This window comes from Ochotona curzoniae, unplaced genomic scaffold, assembly GCF_017591425.1.
Source record: "Ochotona curzoniae isolate NIBS_2020 unplaced genomic scaffold, NIBS_Ocur_1.0 contig_2861, whole genome shotgun sequence".
Taxonomy (NCBI): Eukaryota; Metazoa; Chordata; class Mammalia; order Lagomorpha; family Ochotonidae; genus Ochotona; species Ochotona curzoniae.
This window is the reverse complement of record NW_024465620.1, coordinates 3,717,048-3,728,036: the sequence shown is the minus strand read 5'-3', so window position 1 is coordinate 3,728,036 and position 10,989 is coordinate 3,717,048. Positions and strand designations below refer to the sequence as shown.

The following is a 10,989-nucleotide window of genomic DNA, read 5'->3' as shown; positions in this document are numbered from 1 at the left end:
GCACTCTCCAGGTGCTTCTGGAGGTTAACTTGACAGATTCAGCCCCCAGTGCCAGCCTCTGCCAGCTGATGATGTGGCAAAGTCCAACCAACCCTCACCTACTCTAATTTTTGCTTGCACCAGTCAGAACAGTCAGCCCAACCTGGCTCTTCCCTGATCTAGCTCACATGAGGCCCACAGGTGTTGTAGCCCTGCCTGGTCTGGTCTGCCCCCATCCCAACTCACGCTCTCCAGTGGGAGTGCTTGTCCAGCAGGGACCCCACATTCCCCCTGCCGGCTTTGCCCCCTCCCTCCCTGCTTCTCACGTGTGCTGTTTGGGTGCTGCGGCCACACCTGGCACGGCTCACCTCACCTTGGCATTCCATAATGTGTACTGGTTTGTGTTGTGACCGAACCTGGCCTGATCCACACTCTATTCTGGTGCTCAGATTCACCAGCGGGTGATGTGAACTGGTTCAGCCTGGTCTGCCCCCCGACCTGTGCCAAATGTATGCTGGTGAGCGTCTTCCTCGGCCTGGTCTGGGTTGCTCCCTATTGTGGCTCTTATGCTCACCTGCAGGGACTGTCTTCCAACAGAGGAAAGCTCCTCCATCAGAACCTCTCCCTGGGCCAGATCTTGCGCGTACTGGTGGTTCCATGGGCCAGCCCTGCTTTCTGGCCTTCAATCCATTCCAGTTCTTACTGTTAGGTGTTTCACCCCAGCCAAGGCTCATCCATACCCAGACACTGCTCACACGTGGCTCAGTAGGGACAGAGACCTAGCCTAGTCCATCCTACATCTACCCAGGTTCTCCAGAGCGCCAGATGGCGCTGGCGTCTAGTCCGGTTATGTGCACCCAGCTCCAGTCCACATTTGTGCCTAGGGAGATTGCAGCCATATCCAGACCAGAATGCAGACCCCACTCTGGCCCCTGCACCCTCCCGTGGGAACCCCAACCCAGGAAGGGTGTACTCTCACAGCTCCCCAACCAGGTCTATTTCCAGCCCTAAATTACGCACATGCCAGTGGTTGCTCAGACCCAGTTGGCTTAGCCCCTCACCTGTCTCAGCCTTTGCCTTCGATGCCGTGTCATAGCATCCCAGCCTCATGCAGACCAATCGGTGTAAGAGCCTAGTTCAGCATGACCTGTGCTCCATCCTGATTTCTGTTCTTACTTGTGAGTTGAGGTTTGCTTGGCCCTGCACGGTCCGCTCCCTTCCAGTTACAGCTCAGCCCACCCCACATCCTGTTTTAGGATGCACATTTGGGTGGTGCTGCCTTGACCTGCCCAGATTGCCATTGGTTCCTTTACCCGTAAGTGATGACAGGTACCATGGTGACACCTAGCTCAGCCCATCATCACCCCAGCTCGCAAGCTAACCAGAGGGACCTGTATTTCCACAGGCTTCGGCCCACATTCCCCCACAGAATCTACCCCCAGATCTAGTTCTTACATGGCTGGTTAGTGTCTTGACCCTATCATGTGTGACCCATCCACTGTTCCACCACTCAGTCAGGTGCTGGTACCCAGCCCTGACAGACAGGCCCCATCCACAGCTTTGGTGTGGACTGGTGTGTGGCAGTCAGTGATGCTCCATGCTAACAGCCCATCTCAGGACTCCCATGCGGGCTGGTGAATCAGTCTGGTCCAGATAGATCTTATGAACACTCCCCTCCAAACCACCAGGTCTCAGTCTCCATGCTTGCCAGAAAGTTCCATGACCCCGTTGCTGGGAATCACACAGGAGTCATCGCTCACCTACGCTCACACTGGCCTTATCCATGGGTGCCCCTAGGAAGCAGTCACATACCCTAAAAACCCCAGAGCTCGCCACCGGCCTGCCAGCAAGCACAGCCTGGCACCACTTGGTGCGCTGGCCGCCCAAAGCCTAGCACTCGGTCACTGCCTGGTGGCACTGACTTTGGCCCGAGTCCCAAAGTCCCCACTGGCATTGGGTCCAGCCTGGCTGGGGCACCCCCTACAGCCACCACATGGCTGAGTGACTTTTACAGCAAAAAGTCGCAGCTTTAGATGTGTAGGTCCCGCCCCGCCCAACTCCTCTCCTGTGGCTCTGTCCCCGCTCTGGGCTCTGGGGCCACGGCGTGGCCTTGGCATTCCAGGAGTGGCGGGCAGGTGCAGGGGTGAGGCCTGCTCCTCACCAGGCATGACACGGTGAGGCTGGCAGCCTCAGAGCTCCGTGCTGCTGGGTGCTGGTTACAGCAGTCCAGGGCGCTGACTCCTGCCTGGCTCAGCACCGGCCTAAGGCCCAGCCCCAGAGCTGCCCTGCTTGCAACGAGCCAGAGCTCTGTGCGAGGAGGCACTGGGAGTGTGTGGGTGCATCTCTCTCTCCCTCCGCGTTTGTCTCCGAAAAGACCCAAATCCCGGCAAGTCGTCGTGGCGCCCCGTCACCACGAGGCGGCGGAAAGCTCCGGAGTTCGGCACCTGTGGCCAGTTGTCCTGGCGCACAGCGATGCGATTGTCCCTTCCCTTGTTCGTTCGTGCCCACACGGGAGGCTGCCCAGCTCCTGCAGACCCTGGTGGGCAGCTGAGACGCTGTCCCCGCACGTGGGGATGGAGCTTTCGGTCCTGCAGCCGAGGTGAGCTCTGTCCGTTGCGCTGATGTCCAACAGGGTCCCTTGGCTGGTCCTCCACAGGGCACAGGTGTGCCTCTCCGGGCTGGCCCTGAGACCCAACTCCCATCCTGGGCACAGCCGGAGGGCTGGGGCCGGCCCCCTGCCACTTCCCCCTCCACTGCCCACCACTGGCTCGTCCCCACGAGGATCCGCTCTCAGCGGAGATGTGAGGGGCTGTGTCGCCCCACTGCGGACTTGCAAAGGGCTGGCGTGCTGGGGCCGACCCTCTTACTGCTTTATGCTTTGTGTGGATTCCTCCCTGCTGGCCCCACCCAGCGTTCTGGAGAATTGCAGATGGACTTGACTGCACGTGGAGGTCAGACATTCCTCGCCGAGATGCCTGGCTTGCTGCCTCTCTCAGTTGAGGGGGTCAGCGAACACTGGGCCCAGGCCCCCACACGGCAGCCACCACAGGCCCAGGATTTGTTTTCCCAGTTGATGGAGACCTCACACAACCTGCCATTCTCTCCCCAACTCAGTCACTTATTCCCTGCCCCTCCACCTGATCAGCCCCGCCCACAGGCTGTCAATCATTTCTCCCACCTAACTGGCCCCGCCCCCAGGCTGTCAATCATTTCTCCCACGTGATCACACCCACTCACTGTAAAATTGATCCTGTAAACCCTTCAATGTGTAAGACTGAAGAACAAACACAAGACTTCCCATTCAGGGAGGTGCGGGGCTTTCTGACAAAAAGGGGGCGAGAGCCGACGCTGCCAGGGGTCCCTTCCTTGGGGAGGAGGGGCAGTACATGCTCGCAGGATCACCCCCTGCACCCAGCACCCCTCTCCTCGGCATGCACCCCTCCGAGCCCCTGGGTCACCCCCTGCACCCAGCACCCCTCTCCTCCGAGCCTCTGGGTCACCCCCTGCACCCAGCACCCCTCTCCTCGCCTCTGAGTCATCTCCTGCACGCAGCACCCCTCTCCTCCGAGCCCCTGGGTCACCCCCTGCACCCAGCACCCCTCTCCTCGGCGTGCACCCCTCTCCTCGGCGTGCAGCCCTCCGAGCCCCTGGGTCATCTCCTGCACCCAGCACCCCTCTCCTCCGAGCCCCTGGGTCACCCCTGCACCCAGCACCCTGCCATGAGCACACAGCAGCTTCGCTTGAACAGCTCCTGCTGGTAGCAGCTCACCTAGTCACACCCAAGGGGACACACACAGTGGACAAGGAGCCCAGGAAGACACACGTGCCCAGCAGGCTTAACTGGGGCCCTCCTGTGAGCCCGCCTACCCACCTTCCCCGCCATGACTGCAGAGGCCAACTGAGCAGGGCGCCCCAGATCGCTGGCCCGCAGGCCGAGGGGACACCAAGGTGGACGGAGCGAGGCACCAGGCATCCACACACCGGGCCAGCAACTTTATTCCTCTCCGAGTCAGAGAGCTGTGCTCTGCAAGTCTCCCCAGGGGCGGGCATCCTGTCCACCTGCGCCTTAGGCTCCCCGGGCCAGCACCGTGTGGGTTCCTCCCCGACACGCAGAACCCACGTGCTGCAGACCAGGGGCGGGCAGCGCCTCCTTCAGAGCCTCCTGCCCCAGCACCTTCTCTCCACGGGCCCCACGCGGCACCTGGGGCTCTGGCTCAGTCTGAACTGCTGGGGCAGAGGGGCTGGGCAACCGGGAGGAGGGCCAGGGCAGGGCAGAGGGGACACAGAACTGGACGGTGAGCGCCAGGGCGCGACGAAGGGAAGCAGAGCGTCCTACTGGGGCTGAGAAAGGATAGGACGGAGAGGGTGCCGGGGAGGCGCGCGGTGGCAGCACCGAGGGCGGGCGCGGCAGCAGCGACCCCTAGCCCAGGGGCCACGGCGGGAAGGGGCCCCCGCTGTCCGGGGCCGGCGCCGCCCCCGTCTGCGCGCTGGCTGCCGCGCGCCCGTGGATGCGCTGGTGCCGGAGCACGTGCTCGCGGCGCCCGAAGCCCTTGCCGCACTCCCAGCAGGCGTAGGGCCGCGCGCCCGAGTGCGTCTTGCGGTGGCGCACCAGGTGCTCGCGCCAGTAGAAGGTCTTGCCGCACTCGCAGCACGCGTGCGGCTTTTCGCGGGCCGGCAGCGGGCGCAGGGCCGGCCCCAGGGCGCCGGGGTGCGTGCCCCGGTGGCGCCGCAGGTGCTCCTTGCGCCGGAAGGCCTTGCCGCACTCGGGGCAGGCGTGCGGCTTCTCGGCCGAGTGGCTCTGCCGGTGGCGCAGCAGGTGGGCCGGCTTCAGGGACGTCTTGCCGCACTCGGGGCAGGCGGCGGTGCCCGGGGCCACGAGGAAGGCCGGCAGGCTGGGGGCCAGCGGGGGGCTGCTAGGTTCCTGCTTGTAGGGCCGCGCGGCCTGGGCGTCCCCGGCTGTGGCCGGCCCCTGCACGGCCGGCTCCGCGTCTCCTGCTGGAAGAGGCACGGGGTCAGAGGGCCAGTCGGCACGGGGTCGCCACGGTGGGCTCATCAACAGTGGCTGCGCAGGTGGACAGCCGGGCACCCCTCCCTGCCATCGCCCGGGGCTGGCCGTGCGCGTGTCCGGACCCGTCATTTCTGCGCATTTGCCCGGCCGCGCGCGGAGGGACGCGTGGGGCTGCGTGGGAGGTGAACCAACAGGAAGAGGAGCTGTGGATGTGAACGCGGAGGTGGGGATGGTGGGAGGACGAGGAGGGGAGTGAATGGATGGGGACACACAGCAGGAGATGCAGAGCCCAGCGCGGGAGGCGGCTGCGGGACCAGCGCGGGAGGCGGCTGCACCCCACGGAGCAGCCACAGGGTGAGCGGGTGGGTGGGCGACGCGCGAGGCAGCGCAAAGGTCCACTGTGACAAAACGATTCCGAAATCCACACACATAAGAGTCTTTAAAGATTCTTTGGAAATGCATACGAAAATTTGCATGCATTTCCAAAACTTTCTTGCACCAAAAATCCTGCTCTCTCCATTTTCCAACCCCCCCCTACACCCAGGCTCTGGCCCCAGACTCTGCCCGCCGTCTTTGGTGAGGCGCCTGTGCCCTGGAGGGAGCCCACACCGCCCCACGCCAGCTCCAAGCGGGATGCAGGGGCCAGCCCACGGCAGGGGAAGGTGGCCAGGTGGCCGGCTGCTCACCTAAGGGGACCATGCCACTGCCGACCTTTCCAACGCTGAGCCCGGAGCCTTCAGTCACTTCCTGCGGCGTCCTCACCCCAGACGGCCGGTCTGGCGAGGCGGCGGGTCCCTACGGCAGGATGCCACATTCCACTGAGAAACCCTAGTGGGGGCCAGCGCCTCCAGCACTCTCCCTGCCCCCTCCCACCTGGCACTTAGCCCTGGGGAGGGGGCAGGGCACACGAGCAGGGGGACACTCCAGCCACCCTACGGCCAAGCCAGGCCAAACGGAGCAAGGCAAGGGCTGGTTCTAAGCCCGGATCCTGCCGGCTCTCGTCGGGAGGCAACGCACACCTGTGCTGCTCTTCACGCCAGAGACAACGTGACAACGTGGCCAAGGGGAGCTTTCTCAGGGCCCACGGTGGGCAGCGGCCAAGCCAGAGCCCGGCCTGGGGAGCCAGGGAGGATGTGCCCTCACCCCCGCCCCATCTCTGCCTTGCTGTCCTGCTAGGAGAGGACACGGGCTCACGGGCGCTGAGGGAGGCAGGTGCCCAGGCGGAGGTTTCCACTCTCACGCCGCGTGCCGGGCACTGGGCACAGGCCGCAGTGGACATCCCCCATTCCCGTAGCGCCCAGGCTGGGGAGGGCCACACTCTGCCATGCCGCTTCCAGGGTGCCCACTGCCGGGCCAGGCATTTACGACCCTCTCTGGCTCCGGCCAACCTGACTCCTGGCCTCTGAGGCAGTGCCCTGTGCTGCCCTAGTGTGCGCTGGGCCCCAGCCTGCCAGCTTCTCCCGGGCCTCCCAGCAGCCTCCTCGGCCTGACTGCCAGCAGGTGCCTCCCATGCTGGCTGGCCCCCCGGGACTCGGGGTACCTGCTATCAATGATCCCGGGCGCCATCTGCACGGGAGCTCAGGATGACCCGGCCACATTGAGCAAGCCACTGTCCCTCCTCAGTGTCATCTCACAGCCATGAGTGCCCAGCCGGGCACCGCTGGGGCGGGAAGCAGCTGGGGTCACACAAGGCCACTGCACCTGCAGCTCCATGCAGCTCCGGGGCCAGGAAGCCAGCTACGCCTCGGAGCTTCAGGAGCTTACCCTCAGAGGTGACCGTGGGGTCCAGGGCCGGCCCCTGGGACTGTCAGCTGCCGGGGACAGGGACAGTGCCAGGCCTCTGCTCTGGCCAGGGGCCCAGGAGCCCTGGCTCAGCAGACAGGCTGTGTCAACACTGACTCTGGCCGGCCTGGAGGCCGAGGTCAGCCTGGCCCACATGCTTGGGTTCCCAAACACCTCCCAGTGCCGCTGGGGCTTGTCACCTCGGCAGGCTGGGCAAGTCCTGCACTCCAGGACTCCAAGAAGGGCTGACCGGCTCAGACCTTTCTGAGCCACACGCCCACCCGCCTGCCCGCCGGGCACCTCACCCACAGCTCCTCCAGCAGGGCCACGGCCTCCTCCCCGCTGCGCGGCCGCCGGCTGCACACCCAGGCCTGCGTGTCGGCGGGCAGCGCGCTCAGGAACTGCTCCAGCACCAGCAGCTCCAGCATCTGCTCCTTGGTGTGCACCTCGGGCCGCAGCCAGTCGCGGCACAGCGCCCGCAGCAGCCCCAGCGCCTCCCGGGGCCCCGCCGCGTCGCCCAGGTGGAAGTGGCGGAAGCGGTGCCAGGGCGAGTCCAGGGTCAGGCCCGCGGCCAGGCCCTCAGGGGAGCTGCTCTCCTGCTTCACGGGCTGCGGCAGCTCGGGGACCTCCATGGCTCCTCGTGGGGCAGACACGGTGGAGCCTGTGGGAGGGAGGCACGGCGAGGTGAGTGGGCCTGGGCAACTCGGCAAGCCTGAGGGGCCACCCCAGCCCCCACCTGCTGGCCAGGCCTGGGCATCTCTGCGACCTGAGGGGCCACCCCAGACCCCACCTGCTGGCCAGGCCTGGGCATCTCAGCAACCCTGAGGGGCCACCCCAGCCCCCACCTGCTGGCCAGGCCTGGGCAACTTGGCAACCCTGAGGGGCCACCCCAGCCCCCACCTGTTGCCCACTGTAGAACAGGTGCCCAGGAAGACCTGTGGAACTGAACAGATGGAGGCCTCCCTGGGGACTGGCCATAGGCACTCCAGTACCTGCCTGCCCAACTGCTCCCCAGCCCCACTGTGGGGGTAAATCATGAAACTGCACAAAGGGCTTGCAGTGTAGCCCACTATACAGCCAAGTCCAGACGAGGAGGTCCCCCTGTGGGCATCATCGCTGGCCACAATGCCAGGCAGACAGACCCCCTCTCCCCGCCCTTCCGACTGAACATGGTGGTGGCCTCGAGTGACACCTGTAGGTAGGGCCTGGCGGCGGGCTGAGGCACCGCCTGTTGTAGCAGCGTTTTACAGCAAAGCACAGGCTGTTCCACTTCCAGCCTATCTTCCTGCTGATGCAGCCGAGAGAGCAGCAGAGGACCGACCAAGTGTGAATCAGGAGTGTGTGGCCCACGCAGGACTCTGCATGATCTGAGGGGTGTGCAGCCCACGTGGGTCTCTGCCACGGATCTCAGGGGTGTGCAGCCCACGCGGGGCTCTGCCACGGATCTGAGGGGTGTGCAGCCCACGCGGGGCTCTGCCACGGACCTGAGGGGTGTGCAGCCCACGCGGGGCTCTGCCACAGTCCTGGTGGGGTGGCGTGTGGCCTATGCAGGGCTCTGCCATGGACCTGAGGGGCATGCAGCCCACGCGGGGCTCTGCATGATCTGATGGCTGGGGCTCTGAGGACCCAGGCAAACATCACCTGCCAGTCCCACCTGGTATACAGGCAGAGGACTCACACTGTCCTCTCGCGACCCCACGCGTGAGAGCTCCCAAAGCCCCCGCCTCCAAACACCAGCATCTCTGGGTCAGCTCCCACAGTCTAAACTTGGGCGACACAGAACACACACAGCCACAACCGACTGAGTGGATTAATGGCTGCCGGCCCCCAGCCACATGGGGTGCTGGCAGATGGGGCTCCCCAGTCCCCACGTGTCCCACTCCCTGGCCCTGGGAGTGAGGCTCCGGGACCCTGGTGGCTGTGGGGCGGGTGGCCTGGCCTGGTCAGCGCCTGCCACCCAGCAGCCCAGCAGCCCCCAGTTCCTGGATGGTCTGGGGCTCCCAGCTCCCTCTCCAGTTCACTCCTGGTGCCTCCGTGGTCACTGGTGATGCTGGGCTATCTGACCCTCACACTCGGGCCCTCCTGAGCTTACCACAGGCCGTGGGCACTTGCCCACCCAGAACCCCAGGACAGCGCTGGGCTTCCTACCTTAGTACTTCTCTTTGCAGGGGAGGGGAACTTCGCTGCTTTTCATTTTTAAAGTGGTACTCAGGCGAACACACAGTTACTCCTGTTCTCGGATCCACTAATCAACACTGGCTGGTTCCTGCTGCGGCACCTGCCGGCCACCCATGATGAAAGCCCAGCTCCCCGGGGACCAGGGCCAGAGCCAGGGACAAGCACAGCCAGCAGCCCACTGTCCTGAACAACAAAGTTTTATCAGCACCTGGCCACGCCCCTGGCTTACACAGGCTGCAGTGTGCAGTGTGGGCAGGACTGGGGCCTGGCAGCCCGGCGAGCTGCCCACAAGGCCGGAGATCGTGACTGTGTGTGTGGCTCTTACGCTGCTGGACCCCGACCCAGGGATGGTGGGAGACCAGGGAACCCCTCCTGGCTGGTGAGACACCAGCAAGCCCCCATCTTCCTGTGTCAGCTCAGCAGCTCAGCCTGACCAGGCTCCCTCTAACACACCTCCCGGTGGGCTGGAGCAGCGTGTCAAAGCTGTGAGGGACAGTCCTCCTCGGGGCCCAGGACGGAGCTTGGGCGCACAGGAGCAGGCCACAGGTGGCTACCGGAGTGGACACGCAACCTGGGGGTGACCACAAGGGGCCCCACTCCCAGGCCATGTGGCAAGTGGAGCTCTGCCACCCGCCAGCTGGGTGCCACCCACCCCGGAGCCGAACTTCCCCATCTGGCACCCAGGAGTGGTAGCCATGGCGCTCATCCCTCGGGCCGGGGCTGGGGACACACCTGTCGGCACCTCCCCTGGCCTGTGTGCACCACCAGAAAAGTGTGCAGTCCCAGCTGCAGTCTCCCGGGGACCGGCCCATCCCGGCACAGGGCCGCTCACTAGCCACTGGACAAGTAACCAGCGCCCAGGGGACGCTGGACGCTGCGGCCCGGGCCAAGATGCGGGTGCCACCCGTCCCCCGGGCTGCGTGCGGGGCCAAGGCCAAGCCAGGGATTCGGCCACAGCCCGGGGCCGCCTTCCCACGACCTGGCCGCGGGTGCCCGGCAGGGGCTGGGGGAGCTGCTGCGCACGCGGAAACGGGGGACACGGCATCCTGACAGGGCGAGGCGCGCGCCAACCCGGGTCCTCGGCGCCCTGGGCCGCGTGCCCCTCGTGCACCTGCCCCGAGGGCCACGGGGACGCGCACTGCTCGGGGGGTGCGGCCCCCGGCCGACTTGGCCTCACACCCCGAGGGGCCGCCCCCATTTCCTCCGCCCTTCCCCCTCGTCTCCCTCCCGCGCGCCCCCCGGGGCGGCCACCCCGGCCCCCCTGCAGCCCGCCCATCCCCCACAGCTCGCCTCGCCCTCAGCCAGCTGCCCCCACCCAGCCCAGCCCCTCACTCTGTGCCCCCGCTCACCTCACTCTGCCAGGCGAGGCCCCCCAAAGCCCCTTACCTCCCCGCACATGCGCACACAGCTCACCGGGACTCCATGCCCCGGCAGGCTTTGCGCCAAACTCCCCCGTGTCCCCCCTCCCCTACCCTATCCCCCGAGGCCGTCCAGCCATCCGCAGTCCCTCGGCCCCGGCCTCGCCTGGAACTACACTTCCCCGGAGGCATGGCGGCTAAAGCCGTCTTTCCATTGGCTTTTGCCGTGCCTCTACTCGGCGTTTCCGCCTGGTCGGAACTACACTTCCCATAATCCACCGATGCGCGGCCTCAGGCCTATTGGTCCTCGCCTCTCCTGAGGCGGCAGGCCTTTGGACTACATTTCCCAGAAAGCACTCGGCGCTGCCCGAGGGCCCGCAGGCTGAGCCTCGGAGGCGCGGCTGCGTCGTCATGGAGACTGGAGGAAGCTGGGCGCGGCCCGGTCCTGAGAGACCTGGCAGGCCCAGGAGAGATGGAGGAACGCACGCTGTCAGGAGCGTGGGGTGCGTGTCCTTGAACCCCTGCCTTCTCCACAGCCACTCGGCAGCAGCGAGGCCAGGGTTGGCGCCGCGGCCCCGGGCGCGGGGTCTCACATGCAGCTGGACACGCGCTTCGTGGGTGTGCCGCGAGGGAGCGCGTCCTCCGGCGACCCCATCACTGCAGGCCTGGGCGGGCTGATCCTGA

The 10,989-nt window shown here is 65.7% G+C and overlaps 1 protein-coding gene across 4 annotated transcripts; it reads right to left on the bottom strand.

Annotated features, from left to right (window-relative positions):
* Nucleotides 1-3,683: 3,683 nt before the first annotated feature.
* On the bottom strand, nucleotides 3,684-10,387 carry ZNF444 (zinc finger protein 444). Of its 4 annotated transcripts, none has more exons than XM_040978167.1 (4): nucleotides 10,297-10,387; nucleotides 7,075-7,430; nucleotides 5,674-5,782; nucleotides 3,684-4,974 (listed from the first exon to the last, which is right to left on the bottom strand). In XM_040978167.1, exons 2-4 carry the CDS (start codon nucleotides 7,399-7,401, stop codon nucleotides 4,400-4,402), a joined length of 1,011 nt encoding a protein of 336 aa, XP_040834101.1. In that variant the 5' UTR covers nucleotides 7,402-7,430; nucleotides 10,297-10,387; the 3' UTR covers nucleotides 3,684-4,399. The 4 variants fall into 4 exon arrangements, with proteins under 4 accessions (XP_040834101.1, XP_040834103.1, XP_040834104.1 ...); XM_040978169.1 differs by having other exon boundaries at nucleotides 3,684-4,971; XM_040978170.1 differs by having other exon boundaries at nucleotides 3,684-4,968.
* Nucleotides 10,388-10,989: the final 602 nt, after the last annotated feature.

Bases quoted from the DNA above. Each gene is read 5' to 3' on its own strand.
- ZNF444 (XM_040978167.1), bottom strand. From the start codon at position 7,401: ATGGAGGTCCCCGAGCTGCCGCAGCCCGTGAAGCAGGAGAGCAGCTCC. The intron at 5,783-7,074 runs GTGAGGTGCCCG...ATCCTGCCGTAG, and splicing joins CCCTGCTGGAGGAGCTGTGG to GGACCCGCCGCCTCGCCAGA. The intron at 4,975-5,673 runs GTGAGCAGCCGG...TGCCTCTTCCAG, and splicing joins CAGTGGCATGGTCCCCTTAG to CAGGAGACGCGGAGCCGGCC.